Source organism: Mercenaria mercenaria, chromosome 4, assembly GCF_021730395.1.
Source record: "Mercenaria mercenaria strain notata chromosome 4, MADL_Memer_1, whole genome shotgun sequence".
NCBI lineage: Eukaryota > Metazoa > Mollusca > Bivalvia > Venerida > Veneridae > Mercenaria > Mercenaria mercenaria.
Window position 1 is genome coordinate 10,626,854 of NC_069364.1, and position 18,011 is coordinate 10,644,864.

The 18,011-nt window shown below is 35.8% G+C and overlaps 2 protein-coding genes across 3 annotated transcripts in view; both read right to left on the reverse strand.

Annotated features, from left to right (window-relative positions):
- The window catches only part of LOC123552660 (E3 ubiquitin-protein ligase rnf213-alpha-like), an 80,489-nt gene extending 68,439 nt beyond the window's left edge, over positions 1-12,050 (reverse strand). The window contains exons 1-7 of the mRNA XM_053540381.1: positions 11,757-12,050; positions 8,754-9,027; positions 8,018-8,174; positions 7,207-7,421; positions 3,437-3,625; positions 1,264-1,422; positions 141-302 (exon numbers count right to left, since the gene is read on the reverse strand). Of these exons, the coding sequence (XP_053396356.1) occupies positions 141-302; positions 1,264-1,422; positions 3,437-3,625; positions 7,207-7,421; positions 8,018-8,174; positions 8,754-9,027; positions 11,757-12,034 (1,434 nt within the window). The 5' untranslated portion in view covers positions 12,035-12,050. The remainder of the gene's footprint in view (positions 1-140; positions 303-1,263; positions 1,423-3,436; positions 3,626-7,206; positions 7,422-8,017; positions 8,175-8,753; positions 9,028-11,756) is intronic.
- Positions 12,051-15,919: 3,869 nt separating this feature from the next.
- The window catches only part of LOC128556199 (E3 ubiquitin-protein ligase rnf213-alpha-like), a 44,087-nt gene continuing 41,995 nt past the window's right edge, over positions 15,920-18,011 (reverse strand). For both annotated transcript variants that reach the window (XM_053540383.1, XM_053540382.1), the window contains exons 15-16: positions 16,597-16,792; positions 15,920-16,308 (exon numbers count right to left, since the gene is read on the reverse strand). In XM_053540383.1, coding sequence (XP_053396358.1) covers positions 15,935-16,308; positions 16,597-16,792 — 570 coding nt within the window. In that variant the 3' untranslated portion in view covers positions 15,920-15,934. The remainder of the gene's footprint in view (positions 16,309-16,596; positions 16,793-18,011) is intronic.

The window sequence follows — 18,011 nt, forward strand, 5'->3', positions numbered from 1 at the left end:
TGAGCATATCATAATGCTAAAATGGGTGAATTGTGTATCTAACACTTAATATATGCATTCATGTCGCATGTGCCAGTTAAAAATCTATTTGCATCTCTTTCTTACTTTTTTACATTTTATTAAAATTTTGCATATATTACCTTAACTAAAGGGACACTTTCTCCCTGTCCAAACTGAAGAATTAAGGCAACCGGTCTTTTGACATCGCACAAGCATTGTACTGACCAGCCGTGGAAAAGAACACATCCTGCTGCATATAACTGTGTAAACACATTACACAGTCGTGTAATACCATCGTATGTCTACAAAATCGTAATTAGAATACATTTCAAATGCAGCGAAATTAGAAACGACTTTTTATCTCTTCCTTTACAACACATGAATATAATCAATGATAAAAAGTGCAAAATGTGATCGAAATTTGCGCTATGATAACAGTGTTAACTTAACCAGGTTAATATTACTACAGAAAACAAATCTCAAACTACATGTGTATCTAAAGAACATAGGTGCCTCCATTTACTGTAACTTTGTGGGTCATAAGTTACTAGTTAACAATGTTTGACAAAGTAAACTACCATATTGCTGTCACCGTGATATTCCCATTGCAAAATAAGACCTAACAACTGGAAGTAATACACCTTGGAGTTAGGGAAAGTTTAAGGATTTTACAAATCATAAAGAAAAGCCCGCCCGCTTAGCTCAGTATATATATCACCAGGCGAACAACATTCCTACACGGTCATAACGCTGGTCTTACAACTTCACATGCCGAATAAAAATACTGAATTGTTTAATGACACCATGTCAAATACTTTCTGATATATGCGCGGCACAAATGTCGGACGGATACACGGACGGACGGACAAATGCAATCTAAGTGCCCCCTTCCCCAGAAGGAATAAGTGGTAATTAAACTTTAATAAAGAGCAGAAAAAAATGGTCTTTGTTGACAGTTGGCATCTCAACACGGGAACATTTTTATTATAAACAACTAAATAAGGAAACGACAAAAGTGGTTTTACAGTAGTGGCCTTTACTTTGAGGTCGTATTTAGCGCAGGTTTGACTGTATGTCAAACATACCTTATCTAAAGACGAAAGATATGACTTAAAAGGACTGCTACTTTCCTTTGATGCCCTTAACCATGCAACATAAGAACCTTGATTTTTGGAGTTTTTGTAGTTGTGGAAGACTTTCATTATCAACAGCTTATGGGTTCATTTTGCCAATTTATCTTACGTTTACAAGATAAGTTTGTACCATTATGAATTTATCTATTTTATCATTTCCCTTTTCAGCTTTTCCTGCGACAAGCATCAGTCTGCTGGTTAAGTCTTGCAACTGTGTATATGTGTAGTCCCGCTGCTGCCTCTGTCCACCCTGTTCCCGAACTGTCAATCTAAGAACTTCATCTACCATCTGAAATATTTGTGTCAGTTCATTGCATACTGTAAAACTGTATTGATATCTCGTTCAATATGGGCAACTAACAAACCTGTTACAGACCTTTTCAGCTCATCTGATTTTTTGAAAAAAAAATGATGAGTTATTGTCATCACTTGATCGGCGTCGGCGTCGGCATTGCCTAGTTAAGTTTTATGTTTAGGTCAGCTTTTCTCCTAAACTTTCGAAAGTAAACTTGCAACACTTGTTCATCATCAATAGCTGACCCTGTACAGCAAGAAACATAACTCCATCCTGCTTTTTGAAAGAATTGTGGCCCCTTTTGGACTTAGAAAATCAGATTTCTTGCTTAAGTTTTATGTTTAGGTCAGCTTTTCTCATAAACTATCAAAGCTATTGCTTTAAAACTTGCAACGGTTGTTCACCATCATAAGCTGACCATGTACAGCAAGAAACATTACTCCATCCTGCTTTTTGCAAGAATTATGGCCCCTTTTGGACTTAGAAAATATCAGATTTCTTGGTTACGTTTTATGTTTAGGTCAACTTTTCTCTTAAACTATCATAGCTATTGCTTTAAAACTTGCAACGGTTGTTCACCATCAAAAGCTGACCCTGTACATTAAGAAACATAACTCTGTCCTGCTTTTTGCAAGAATTATTGCCCCTTTTGGACTTAGAAAATCAGATTTCTTGGTTAAGTTTTATGTTTAGGTCAGCTTTTCTCATAAACTATCAAAGCTATTGCTTTAAAACTTGCAACGGTTGTTCACCATCATAAGCATCATAAGCTGACCCTGTACAGCAAGAAACATAACTCCATCCTCCTTTTTGCAAGAATTATGGCCCCTTTTGGACTTAGAAAAAATCAGATTTCTTGGTTACGTTTTTTGTTTAGGTCAATTTTTCTCCTAAACTATCATAGCTATTGCTTTGAAACTTGCAACGGTTGTTCACCATCATAAGCTGACCCTGTACATTAAGAAACATAACTCTGTCCTGCTTTTTGCAAGAATTATTGCCCCTTTTGGACTTAGAAAATCAGATTTCTTGGTTAAGTTTTATGTTTAGGTCAGCTTTTCTCATAAACTATCAAAGCTATTGCTTTAAAACTTGCAACACTTGCTCATCATAAGCTGACCCTGTACAGCAAGAAACATAACTCTGTCCTGCTTTTTGCAAGAATTATGGCACCTTTTGGACTTAGAAAATATCAGATTTATTTGTTAAGTTTTATGTTTAGGTAAACTTTTCTCCTAAACTATCAAAGCTATTGCATTGAAACTTGCAACTGTTGTTCACCATCATAAGCTGACTCTGTACATCAAGAAACATAACTCCATCCTGTTTTTTGCAAGAATTATGGCCCTTTTTGGACTTAGAAAATCATGGGTAGGACAATTTTTCTATTATACAAAAAAACAGATGAACGTCAGCACCCGCAAGGCGGTGCTCTTCTATTATAGATCGATACTGACGTATCAGACGTACAGTGCATTGAATCAAGACATTCCTGAATGGTCAAAACAATATTTTTCTACAACGTAAAAATTGAATACACCCTAATTTTGCAAAACTTCAGAATATATCTAGAAATTTCAGCAAATAAACAAGAAGCTGCGTTCAATAAACGCTTGATGCTCCCGGTGGCATCCTTGTCGATACCAAGCAACCTAAGTCCAAAACGAGGTCAAGTTCAAGGTCAAACTGAGGTCAGGTGATGTCCGAAGATGAGGAATGGTCACAGATTACATCTGCATTAGTATCAAGTCATTCTAGTTAGGGGTATTGATGCTAGACGAAACGGTCCCATTTGGTTAACCTCGTAAGGACGGACAGGACAAACACTATATGAAGCATATACTAACTCAAATATTCAAATATATGCACTGCATAATGACACAGCTAGCGCCGAGCTATATCGGAAATTAATAATAAATGTTCTCTATAGTTTGTTGTTGCAGCTGAATTCCTTAAATAAACCTCAGCTTTAAATAAAAGCGACTGTTTTACAAGGATGTATACGTACCAGTAAAGAGTTCTCTCCCGTTTCACTAACATTATTCTTTCCGCCACGGCCAGGCGGCCACACGTTTCTTCCAACTGTGAAGACACCATCACTGTTTATGGCATCGACTTGAGCAAAAGATGTAACTTCAACAGAACCATGAGATTTTTCGACGTCCTTAAGCCATTCTATTTCTCTATTTGTGTCAAGCTGGCGTTGAAATTATCATTCATTTCAATGTGATACACCTATTCACCATACGTTGGTGATATGTTGAAGTATTATACACCAATACTTAGATATAGAACTAAAGATCAATCCTTTAACAAACCTGGCATTTACCAATGCACCTGTATGACACCATTTAAAAGGAACAATGAATTAACTATGATTAAAATCTTGGTGATAAGTCACTTCATTGAAATATCAATTTTCAAGGCAATGTTTGAAGTGTTTTAAGGCTTTTCGATGTAATAATATATTATCACATCCAAATCTATAACATAACAAGAGGGCCAAGATGGCCCTAGGTCGCTCACCTGAGAAACACACCATAACAGTGCAAGCTTGTTTGACTAAGTGATTTCATGGAAACAAATATTCTGGCCAATTTTCATTAAGAATGGACCATAAATGTGGTCTCTTGAGTTTAAACAAGAGATAACAGAGTGATCTTGAGCCATTTTTTAATGTTCCAAATTTCAAGACTAGCTCAAGGTCAAAATCTAGGTCAAATTTCATTTCGGTACACAACATAGTGCATGTGGCCCAAATTTGAAAGCTGTGGCTTGAGAAATGTGAATGTAAGTCACTAGGTCAACCTCAAGGTCAAAGTTCATTTCGGTACACAAAACTACGCATGTTGTCCAAGTTTGAAGGCTGTAGCTTGGGAAATGTGAAAGTAGGTCACTAGGTCAAAATCAAGGTCAAATTTCTTTTTGGAACACAAAACTATGCATGTGGTTCAAATCTGAAGCCTGTACCTTCAAAAATGTGAAAGTAGGTCACTAGGTGAATGTCAAGGTCAAAGTTTGTTTCGGTACACAAACCTATGCACGTGGTCCAAAGTTGAAGGCTGTAGCTACAGAAATGTGAAAGAAGGTCACTAGGTCAAGATCAAGGTCAACTCGTGTCAAGGTTAATCTTGCCACTCTATGAACATGAAGATTCTAAAAGTTTTTCCCCATATAAGTCTATATAAACCATGTGACCCCCGGGCCGGGGCCATATTTGACCCTAGGGGGATAATTTGAACAAACTTGGTAGAGAACCATTAGATGATGCTACATTACAAATATCAAAGCCCTAGTCTTTGTGGTTTGGACAAGACGATTTTCGAAGTTTTTCCCTATATAAGTCTATGTTAACCATGTGACCCCCGGGGCGGGGCCATATTTGACCCTAGGGGAATAATTTGAAAAATTTTAGTAGAGGACCACTAGATGATGTCATATACAAAATTTCAAAGCCCTAGGCCCTGTGGTTTTGGACATGAGGTTTTTCAAAGTTTTTCCCTATATAAGTCTATATAAGCCATGTGACTCCCGGGCGGGGCCATATTTGACCCCAGGGATATAATTTGAACAAACTTGATAGAGGACCACTAGATGATGCTACATACCAAATATCAAAGCCCTAGGCCCTGTGGTTTTGGACAAGAAGATTTTCAAAGTTTTTCCCTATATAAATATATGTAAATTATAAAAATAAATCCTTAAAAATTGTTGAACCAGTCTGATTTTCAGGGGGACACAACTACATCATTCTGACAAAGTTTGGTAAAAATCCCCCCCCCCCCCCCCCCCAGTAGTTTCTGAGGAGATTCGATAATGAGAAATTGTTAACGGACGGACGGACGGACGGACGTTCTAACGAAACGGTCTTTATGTGACTCCCCCATTGTTCTCTCTATTGTTCTAACAGTCACATAAAAAAAAATAGTCACATAAACAGAACGGAATGAATGACATCAAAGAGAAGGTACCGTTATGCAGTCACTTAACCATCATTTCGCGGGCACGGACTGACTGACGGACGGACGGACGGACCACAGACGCAGAGTAATTTTAAGTATTTTCTTAAACATATCTTGGTGACCTAGTTTTTGACCTAATATGACCCTCGAACTTGACCTAGATTCTACTAAGGCAATTATTCTCACCAAATTTAATGAAGATCAATTGAAAAAATACAGCCTCAATCTTATACACAATGTTTTTCTTTGATTTTACCTTGTGACTTAGTTTTTGACCCCAGATGACCAATATTCAACCTCGACCTAGATTTTATAAAGGCAATCATTCTGACCAAATTTCAATCGATTGAAAAATACAGTTTCTATCTCATACACAAGATTATTCTATATTTTGACCTAGTGACCTAGTTTTTGACCTTAGATGACCCACATTCAAACTCGACCTAGATTACATGAAGGCAATCATTCTGGCCAAATTTCATGAAGGTCAATTGAAAAATACAGCCTCTATCACATACACAAAGTTTTTCTTTGATTTGACCTAGTAACCTAGTTTTTGACCCTAGATGACCCATATTCAAACTCGACCTATATTTTATCAAGGCAATCATTTTTATTAAATTTCATGAAAATCAATTGAAAAATACAGTCTCTATCGCATACACAATATTTTTCTATAATTTGACCTAATGACTTAGTTTTTGACCCTAGATGACCCATGTTCAAACTCGACCTAGATTTTATCAAGGCAATCATTTTTATTAAATTTCATGAAAATCAATTGAAAAATACAGTCTCTATCGCATACACATTATTTTTCTATAATTTGACCTAATGACCTATTTTTTGAAGGCACGTGACCCAGTTTTGAACTTGACCTAGGTATCATCAAGGTGAACATTCTCACCAATTTTCATGAAGATCTCATAAAAATATGGTCTCTAGAGAGGTCACAAGGTTTTTCTATTTTTATACCTACTGACCTAGTTTTTGACCGCAGTTGACCCAGTTTCAAATCTGACCTAGATATCATCAAGATGAACAATCAGACCAATTTTCATACAGATCCTATTAAAAATATGGCCTCTAGAGAGGTCACAAGGTTTTGTTTTATTTTACCTACTAACCTAGTTTTTGAAGGCACGTGGCCCAGTTTCGAAATTGACCTATTTTCATCAAGGTGAACATTCTGACTAATTTTCATGAAGATCCATTGAAAAGTATGGCCTCTAGAGAGGTCACAAGGTTTTTCTATTTTTAGACCTACTGACCTAGTTTTGGATCGCATATGACCTAGTTTCAAACATGACCTAGATATCATTAAAATGAACATTCAGACAAACTTTCATAAAGATCCCATGAAAAATGTGACCTCTATTGTGGTCAAAAGCAAAGGTTTACGGACGACGGACGCTGCGCGATCATTCTGACTAATTTTCATTTAGATCCATTGACAAATATGGCCTCTAGAGAGGTCAAAAGGTTTCTCTATTTTTAGACCTACTGACCTAGTTTTTGATCCCAGATGACCCATTTTCTAACTTGGCCTAGACTTTATCACGGTTATCATTCTGACTAAAATTCATGAAGATCAATTGAAAAATACAGCCTCTATCACATACACAATGTTTTTCTTTGATTTGACCTAATGACCTAGATTTCATCAAGGTTATCATTCTGACCAAAACTCATGAAGATCAATTGAAAAAAAAAGCCTTTATCGCATACACAAGCTAAATGTTGACAGACAGACAAACGACAGACAGACAGACGCCGGACAACGAGCAATGCTCAGGTGAGCTAAAAACATACGTACCAACATTTCGGGTAAGTTCGGATTAGCACCCAGCTCTTTCCATATGATGTTACATAAGTCAAGCAAGTCTACGTAGCCTGTATCTGGCTTCAAGTCAAATATCAATGGAGCGTATCCTGTAACAGCGGAGTGCAAACATTCGACTTTCCTTATATTCATGGGTTCCTCACCAGCCGACATGAATGCCAGGTCAACAAAAACTTTCAGCTGTTTTACTAAAAGCAGAAAACATAAACAAATAAGGATCCCTTTTAAACAAAGATTGTCTTCAAAAATATACACCTGCTTTCGTTTTATCAAAATAAGAAAAGTTACTTCACATTTTCACAATGCATTTTACTATTTTATTACACGAGTAAGAGTTCATTTACAGCCTTATAAATCTCTTGGATAAAAGAAATGCAATTATTTTTTCCAAATGACAGTAACGGTAATGTAGAGGTGAAAACTTGCTTAATAACTTGGACAGCTTGCGAATATGGTAGTTTAGTAGGTAGAGCTTCACAACGGTATTCCGTTATCAATGGTCTGGGTTCCGGTCCGGCTGCAAAATTCATTTACCCAAAGAAAATTTGACAATTAACTACATGATTAACTGAACTGCTGGTCAGTCAATTGTCAAAACTATTTGCACGAGTTGCGAAAAATAGTCGGCAAAACTTTTTGACAACTGACCGGCAAGATATAAAGTTCACACATTGTTTACTGGTTTTGTTCATAGCCCAGCTAAGGCGTACTGATTTCAGGCCCGACATACATCACAAACTATCGACCGGTGGTTTAGACAATGAATCACGTAATAAATACTTACATTCGTGCATTGACTCTTGAAGCCACTTTATCAAATTTCCACAATTCATAAAAGCTACCAGACATTTGGTTCTTTCTGAAGTTATGTCTTTCAAAAATTCACAAGTTTTCACCACGGTTTGATCGAATGAGTTCATTTGAAAGTCTTGGCTGTAATGCTGTTCAAATAAGAATTAACATTATGTTATGACTTCTACACAATTTAAAGAAAAAGAGTCACATATAAAACAAACAAAACAGATAACAACCGGTGTTAGCTGATGTGAATAACTGTCAATTACTTCAGTATCTGCATTGACAGATATACATGTAGACTATTTCCTTTTTCATTTTAATTACGCAAACATTAATAAAGTTTTAAAATGCATTTTTTGTTCATAAACGGTATATAAAGACCATGTACGGACTGTTATGTAACTCAAAATATAACTTTTATGGGTGTTGAAAAATCACAACTGAAAAAAGTCCATCATAAACATTTTTTTATACAAAAAGGTTCTTTCTGCGAAGGGCCTTCGATAATGTTGCCATAACATTTGGCCCAACCTACTTGTATATATGACATATTTGATGTATGTGACTGTTGTTCGCGTTTCTGTACATATGTATAATAAATATGATTAAACTAAAAAGGTTCTTTTAAATAAAATCAGAAACAAACAAGAGGCGGATGACCGATTCGTAAGATATATGTCGTCTAAAGGTGGTGTTAAAAGGGTAATGAAATAAAAACTTACAGCGGCAATATCTGAAACTGGCTTGAAATCTCCTGTCAAATGATACCGACGTGCAAAAGCGATAATGACCTTTGCTCCATTAACACAAGATTCTAACTTTCTGTACTGTTTCAACTGTTCAATGCGCTCATTCGCATGATCATCGACAATGTTCATTCTTTTCAACTCGGCAAACATGCCTTGCACGTCATCTCCGTATATACTTCCAATCATTTTTTCAAATTCTTGAAACAAAACGTCACCAACATCAACTCTGTGGACAAACTCATCCCAGCTAGAAGAATTCATAGTATTTCATTATATATTATATCACTGCGATAAATCAGTCTCTTTTCGTTTCCTTTACATATATTTCTTGAACATATACCTCAATATTCATTTTATATGGTTAGATTTGACAATGGTTAATGTTATATCCATAACAAGAGTGGAAAATTGTCACAATATACGCCCGTCACAGACTTTTAACTTTTGAAATACTTATTGAGCAGACTAGCGATTTTTTTTAACTGCAATTAAGCCAAGGGTCATAACTCCAAGCAACAAATACCTGTTCATCGAACTTTGCCAAGAGGACATGCTTAGCTGAAAATGTCAACTGTCCCATTTTCAAGTAATTCAAAGGTCATAACTCAAGAATATCCAGTTGGTTATCAAACTTGTCATCAGATATAATGCCTATTAAAACTATGGCCAAGATTGCTGAATACTCGAAAGAGCTACTCAAGATAGAGACCGGAAACTGCCAATTGCGACATTTTTTAGTAATTCAAGGGCCTTGACTTTAGAGCCTCTGTGTCAGTCCAGCTTGTTATCGAAGCTAGCTGAGATATTGTGCACATGAACTTTGTGATCAAGTTGCGTGAACATTGAATAAGAACTCCTCAAGTTAGAAAGCAGACACTGTGAATTTTCGCAATTTCTGGTACTTCAAGAACCGTAAGTCCAGAGCCTCCCGGAAAGTCTTTCTGGTTATTGAACTTGCACCAGATATTGTGCCCATAAACATTGTGACCCAGTTTGTCGAATATTTGATAAGAACTACTCAAGTTAAAGAATGGACACTGTCAATTCTCAATTTTTGATAAATTAAGGACTATAGCTCCACAGCCTCTAGAACAATCCAGCTGGTAATCAAACTTGACCGAGAGATTTTGATGCACATTAACACTCAACAACTTCAAGTGTACTCATCCAGCCTACCGCCGACACAGGTGTTCACATAATAGTCCCCTGTACGTATAAATATTTGGACATGCTGTATCTGAAGTAAACAGACCGAGTTTGGATAATTAATTAACATTAGTGGAGTAATGTTCAACTCTTCTCCGCCAATGAAAAGGCTATAAATCACAACACTGTCAAATCACATGTCAATAGTATGAGGTGAATTAAGTACATTCGCACTGGCAGTTAAATTACATTGAAATGATTTCAAAATGAGCCGACAATGGTGAAGTAAAGGAAATTGACTGTTATTCTGTGGTGAAGTAAAGGAAATTGACTGTTATTCTGGGGTAAAGTAAAGGAAATTGACTGTTATTCTGGTAATAAATACGCATTTTCGAATCAATAACCAAAAAAGTCCATAATACAAGATAGTGGAGACATCATCAGATAATGGGTCACAAATATGTACGTTTTTCATTGTCAATTCATTGCCGACATTGTCACTGTCTGCTCAGATCTGACAATGACCATTAACGCAAATAAGCACTGCAACCTACTTTCGAGACGACCATATGGCCCGAAATGTTCTTCCCCTGTTGACCTGAAATCATATTTGTTCCAATGATACCATTTTCTGTGATTTCCTAACCCGTTAACAATAGGATTTACCACTAAAATCAGCCAATCGTTTTATGACATTGGACACTCCGGGACCATACAATTCTCAAGTTATTGGGCAGCAACCATTTCGATATCGAGGTTACTGTAATATTGACCAACTAACCCTAACACAAGAGGGGTCAAATAGGCATTTGTCCTATGAAATGTTACCGTTGTAGGCCAAAACGTTAAGAAGCAGTTCAGTCACTACGGTGTTAACCACTTACAGGCCCCTCCCCACAAAAAACAAAAGTGACAGACTGTCACAAAATACGCCCGTCATCGAACTTGGCCTAATTCAAGGGCCATAATGCAAAAGTACCTGGTGCGTGTTAACCGGTTATTGAATTTGGCCGATATACTAGTATTATGCCCACAGAAATCGACTCAGAGAGTGGAAAAGGCTGAATTCAATTTTTTCTAGTAATTAAAGGGCCATTATTCAAGAGTGCCTAGTGCGATTTTTTTGGTTATCAAACTTGGCCGAGATATTATGCCTACAAACATTGTCACCAAGTTTGGTGAAGACCGAATGGAAACTATTTGACTTAGAGGGCGGACAAGGCTAAATTTGCAGATTTCGAGTAATTCAAGGGTCATAACTCAAGAGTGCCTAAAGCAATTTTGCTGATTATCGAACTTGGCCGAGATATTATGCCCACACACATTTTCACTAAGTTTGGTGAAGATCGGATAAAAATTGTTTAACTTAGAGGGCGGACAAGACTAAATTTGCAGATTTCGAGTAATTCATGGGCTATAACTCAAGAGTGTCTGGTGTGATTTTGCTGATTATCAAACTTGGTCGAGATATTATGCCCACAAACATTGTCATCAAGTTTGGTGAAGATCAGATGAAAACTGTTCGACTTAAAGAGCGGAAATGCTTTTGGACGCCGACCACCGACCCGCCAAAGGTGTTCACACAATACGCCTCGCTCTTTCAGAGACGGGCGTATAAAACATAAAAAGCAGTAGAGTCAAGGGCAACGTCCAAAGAGGCTTGACGATTGTAGGCCAAGGTGGTCTCTATTTTATCCGAAACAACAGGTAGGCATTCAAGCATGAGCAACCGGCATAAATTATAACATAACACATAACTACTTTTTCGAATTGTTTCTAGAAAGAGTAGGGAAGTTCATTTATATAGGTATGACTAAACGGAAATCAAACCTTTCTTTTACGGGTAGCCACACCATCGTAACAATATCATCAAAAGTTGCACAGTTTTGTCCAGGCCCACTGCACATCTCATTCCACATTTTGTCAAACACGAAACTGTTCTTGTGCATCTTCAAAACTGGTAATATTCTATATACGGTATCAGGAACATTAAATGCGCGAACTGTTGGGTGATGTTTTTCTTCTATCGCGCTTTCCGTCAGTACAACTGTCTTGCAGAACTCAGATACCGAATACTTATCAATGTCTGTTTGTTTTTGTAAAACCATCTCAATGTCCTCTATACACACTGCAAAATTATATATTTTATTCTAACACAACGGACCTACATATTCACTGCTATTTTGAGAACGAAGGTGCTGAATCTTACTAATTTTTATTGTGTTGAATATTACTTATTAAAATAATACTTACTTATACTACTTTCTCTTTCGTTTTATATATATATTCAATGAACTATGCATCATTATTTCTTTTAACGAATTAATTATTGTAAGGCTACGATCATCGTACCGTTTACAGTCTTTAGTCAATGAACAAAACTGTTGTGATTTCTTTCAAGTTAAGTATTGCATATGCTGGTTATGTAATAAGAGCAAGAAGTGCTCAATCATCCTGATCAAGAAAACTTCTAATACTTGAACCAGGCAAACTGTCTGCCAAGTCAATTTAAAATTTCTTTTTAATTCTCTTACAAAATTGTACAGAAGCTGAAGTGAGTCCACCGCCAATTTACTGACTTCATGAGGCCTGAAAGCGGCCAAGATATGAAATGAGAAAAAAGCCTATAAGTTTACTTTGTGTAATTAGATTTCTACCCTACCAAAGCTGGAAGGTCAAACTGACACTGTTTTCCCTTGTTAATATGCTTTTGTTACTCCAAATATGAACAATTTATTAGGTGCTATAGCAAAACTTGAATATGTAGTTAATAACTGGGTATCATTTACTTTTCAGTATATTATTTCAATAAATGGTTTTAATGGAGAATGTAGTGATGCATTAAATATTTTGTTCCATTCTTGAAATAAATAATGGTGCTAAGAATATTTTTTCTGGCACGAACATTTGGCTGTCTCAATTAAATCAAAACTATTTTGATTAGTTGCATTATTTGCTATCAAAATATCTTCTGATAGATTGGATTTATTACATTAGATTAAGATTGTGATGTATATACATTTAGCTGCACGAAGATTTTCTTGCTAGCAAAAAAGATTGGACTAAATGTATGTATAAAAAGAGCTGTCCGTAAGACAGTGCGTTCCATTGTTCGGCGACTTGACAGTAAAATGAATATATGTCTCAATAAAATACCTCTACTGTAAAAGAAAGATACTCCAAGGGGCATAACTACGTCAAAAAAACAGTTAGAGTTATTGGGACTGTTACCACACATGCAGATCATGATGGCAAAGATAATTTTGAGTTTCAAATCGTTATCTTATGCAGTACTCAAGTTATGTCCAGAAAACGAAGTTTGTCAAAAATTTAAGCATGAAAGGGGCATAATTTGGTCAAAAATACGAATCAAGAGTTACGGTGATTGTTACTACACATGCAGATGGTAATGATAAAGATACATTTTTAGATTCAAGTCTTTATCTTATATTGTACTAAAGTTATATCAAGAAAGCGAATATTTCCAAACCATACAATAAGAGTTATAGGGATTGCAACAACACATGCAGATGATGATTATAAAGAAATATATTTAATTTCAAGTCAGTATCTTTTTAAGTACCAAATATATGTCTATAAACGAAGCTTTCGAAAAAATCAAACATGAAAATAATTGCAAGTATAACACCTTGGTGACCTTGACCTTGGTTATAATGGAGTAAGATATAAGCAATAGTAACAAAAATATGACAGAAAAACAAAGGTTGCCGAAAAACTTTAACCCAGAAAGGTCACACCGACGCCGGGGCGAGTAGAATAGCCCCCCCCCCCCCCACCTACCAAACCCTCTATTTTCTCCGAATAGTGGAGCTAAAAATTATGCAAAACATAATGTAACTTGATGCATAACATTATCCAGCACTACTGCTGTGATTGAGCTCGTTTGATTTTGGAAAAAAAAATTCTACGAGGTATTGTCGTCACTTGATCATTGGCGTTGACGTTGGTTAAAATTTTTGTTAAGGTCCACCTTTTCTCAAAAACCATGACCTACAGCTTTGACACATTGTGTACTTCTTTGTCATTATCAGGAGACTTAGTAGGCCAAGAACCATAACTCTGATATGCATTTTGTAAAAGTTATGGCCCTTCTTGTACTTAGAAAATTGGTGTTTTGGGTAAAATTTTTAATCTTGGCACACTTTTTATCATCATTAGGTGACTATGTAGGCCAAAAACCATAATTTTGACATGCATTTTGTCAGAATAACCAGTATCTACCAAATTCCAATTTTATTACATAATTTCAGATAAGACTGATTTTTTTTTTGCAACAATAGGTAGTATGCTCACTTAAGTTATTAATGAAACAAACACAGCAAACAACATGTTTTCACAATTTGTTTTTACCATATTTTGCATGGTTGAACAACTCATTCCTTGAAGTTAAAAAAACTCTGCCAAAATTATTATGTGCAGGAGACCATGTCATTTGGTCAGGATTCAAAAACCCTGGGTCTGAGTCTAAGTCCTACTGCAAATTTATCTCACCCTGTAACATATGGCATCTAAGATGTGACTCTGACTTGGTTAACATACCTGTGATAAATTCATTTGACTGAAAGCCTTTGAGGAAGAATTTCAATATAATTGAGAAAAATGTAATGTAAATATAGAAGAAAATTTATAAACAGCCTGGTAGCAGTCTGTAGAGCATAGGAACAGTATTCCAAGGCCACAAGTTTAAGCTTCAGTCTGGTTGCATAATTTTTCTAACATAATTAACATCTTGCCATAGCTCCAACACAGAAATGATGACAGCTCAATTTCCCTTATGAAGCTATGATTTTTTTTATTTGAAAATATAGTTTTATATAATTATTATTAGGCACTAACTACTAATTTATAGGATATATAATCAGGTTGCGTTTTCATACAAGTCGGTACGTTGAATGTGCAACAGTTGAACATCCATTTCCCCTATTTCAGTTGTACTGAGGTACCTATTTTCCCTTAGTAATCCTATTTACTGAGGTGGCTATATACCTATTCAAGCAAATAGAATGCATTTTACCCCAATTTAGTTGTACCGAGGTGCCTATTTTTCCTTTTAAGTTTTACTGAGTTACCTATTTTCCATATTCCAATTGTACTGAGGTGCATTTTTACCCTATCTCAGTTGTCCCTAGGTGTCTATTTCCCAGTTTTAGTTGTACTGAAGTTTCCGGTTTTACTAAGGACTGTAACTAATTTTCCTAATTTCAAGTGTACCGAATCTGAGGTGCCTATTTTCCATATTTCAGTTATACTGAGGGGATCTTGTATCCTACTCGCTGTTTTTTCCGGATTGTTACATTTTTAATGCCTTATCTGAATTTATATCACAATTTTGCAACTAGAAACATAGCCCAGTGGAAAACCGATTAGTCTTTGTCTAAAATGTTTTGGGTGGGCAAGAGAAAATAATGTTTTCCTTCTTCTCATCTCTATAAAATATACTTATTTTTGGGTATAATTACAAAAAGATGTTTTCCTTTCAGTATAAGATAAATCTAACTGCAGTTTAATTAGCTCTGAAAAAGCAAAAATACAATGTAAAAACGGACTGGCTCAAGTTGTTCTTGTATTGCTCTGAAAACCTGAATGCAATATTGGTCCAACTTTCAAACACACTATTTTGATTGCTTTTTTGCCAAAAATGAATTTAAGTCATAATTTCTAATGGCATTTTATGCCAACATGCAAATTGATACTTTTCTAATCCAAATAACTTTTTACAGGAACATTTTTTTGCCTCTCCTGGAAAGTTTTAGAAAATTCAGTTGGACCAGTATTGTGCTAAGCCATTGATTTTATTTCCCCTGCCACTATTTGCAGAAATATCATTGAAGTATTCCTGTCTTTTATGAGAAAATGTGTGAGTCCGAACTTTTCATATTAGCCTGGCAAATAAAATGTGTTTGATATCTATCATTTGTCGGTTGAGCCCAACGTTTATGACTAGTACGTGACTAGAACTGTGCATTTAAAAGTCTTGTTTAATTATATTACAGTTTTAAATATAACGGTATTACAATAATATAACAAAATTTAAAAAGCCACACAATTATACCTTCTGGAAAATGTGTACAAAGATCAACAAATGCCTTTATTTTGTCGGCCTGTTCTTCAAATGCTTGCACCTCCTGTATTCTTATATTCACAGCTTTGGATATGACCCGTGAAATCTCTTTCTTTTCGGACATAATTTCTTGCACTACCTCACAGAATACGTTTTTATTCCTCTGAATGTACTTGAGTGTACCAATTCTTATATTTCCAGTAACAATAGCCTCTGTGCTATTATGAACTACAGCTGTCGTACTTCGTAAATTATTCTGGCAAGTTTTCGAAAGGTAGCAACTACACTTTTCATTGTTATCTGTAAGTTATCATTTGTTGTTTTACAGGAAATAAAAATTGAAATAAGACAGAGCATTTCTACACCGTCAAAAAACATTATAATATCAAAATGATATGAAACTTCGTTCTAAAGTATCTATCAAATCAGGTATTTTAAAAACTTTAGAACAATAAAAATCTGTGTCAACTGAATAATGCATATTTAACTACATGTAAAATCTAGAATTCTATCTCTAAAACATTTCTCGGTCAAATAAAACTGACCTGTTAGGAAGTTGATAAAAAAAAGGTGTGACTGATAACTTACATAGGCTTTTCAAGAATTGGCGAAAAGGTGACCAAGATAAGACCATTTTCAAAATTCGTTCTTCTCTCAAGTCCTGTTCTCCAATATCCACTGATCTCCACTCTCTCTGAAACATCTCAGATAGCAATGTTGCAAATCTAGCCTTCTCGGCTTCTCTAAGGGATAGGATATCTAAATCGATGCCTCCTTCAACTGCCTATAAGGAGAAATGTAGAGTTCTTTAATTATTTGTTCTGTTTTCCATTGTTTCACACTCGTTATTTGTAAAAGTGACAATTTTGCAGTTTCAAAATGAGGATAAACTGCATGATAATGCCTGATTTGGTACAAAGCTGCGAAGGTTGAATAAGTTGCGGCGTTCATATGGCAGGAAACAATCTCGTGACAAGCAACTGAATAAGATAAAACGCAGCGTATACAATAACTTTTTGTTAAAAACTAACTTTCTTGGAGTCACCATATTCCAGTTGGTGAGATACAATAATCTTAAAACTGGGTTTAGATAGCACGTAAATATTCCAATTTAAGTTCTAAAACGCATGCACTAAATGCCACAAATATATTGTTGTGAGGAAATATATTCGCATAAGCTTTGATGAAATGTAGTGATATACCCATAAATAACGATAAAACATAATATTTTTACTATTATCTATTTACTAATAATTTATGCTTGCCAGTTACCAATTGTCAATGTATCTTATTGAAAAGAAAACTTCAAACGGTGGACACATGCCTGCCATGCAAGTCTACATATAATACGTCATGTCATATCAATTTGTTGTTGTTGTTTTTTATTTTCTTAAGGCTTAGAGTCGCGTCGACACAATTAACGTCATATGGTAAGAAACTTTTGCACCTTTCGATGGTTTGGAAGACCTATATGCTCCTTTGGGCATTACATCAGTAACGAGCGCGATTCTGGACAGAAGCACTGACTTTCTGTAAGCAAGTCAGATGTCTACCTCACTTGAAAGAATTCTACATCCTAAGAGAGATTTCAAAGCCTCAGCGGTGAGGGGAAAATGATTTTCAGCCAATCACTTTAACCGTTCAGTAGCGGAGGCTCCTAATGATGTCATAATAATCTCTTTTAAAACAAGAGGACCATGATGGTCCTGAATCGCTCACCTGTCCCCACATGACCCAGTTTTGAACTGAGTATGACGTCGTTTTTTTCTATTATTTGACATAGTAACCTAGTTTTAGAACTCATGTGACCCAGTTCCGAACCTGACCTAGATATCATCAAGATAAAAATTCTGACCAATTTTCATGAAGATCCATTCAAAAATATGGCCTCTAGAGAGGTCACAAGGTTTTTCTATTATTTGACCTAAAGACCTAGATTCTGAAGGCACTTGACCAAGTTGTGAACCTGACCTAGATATCATCAAGGTGAACAATCTCACCGA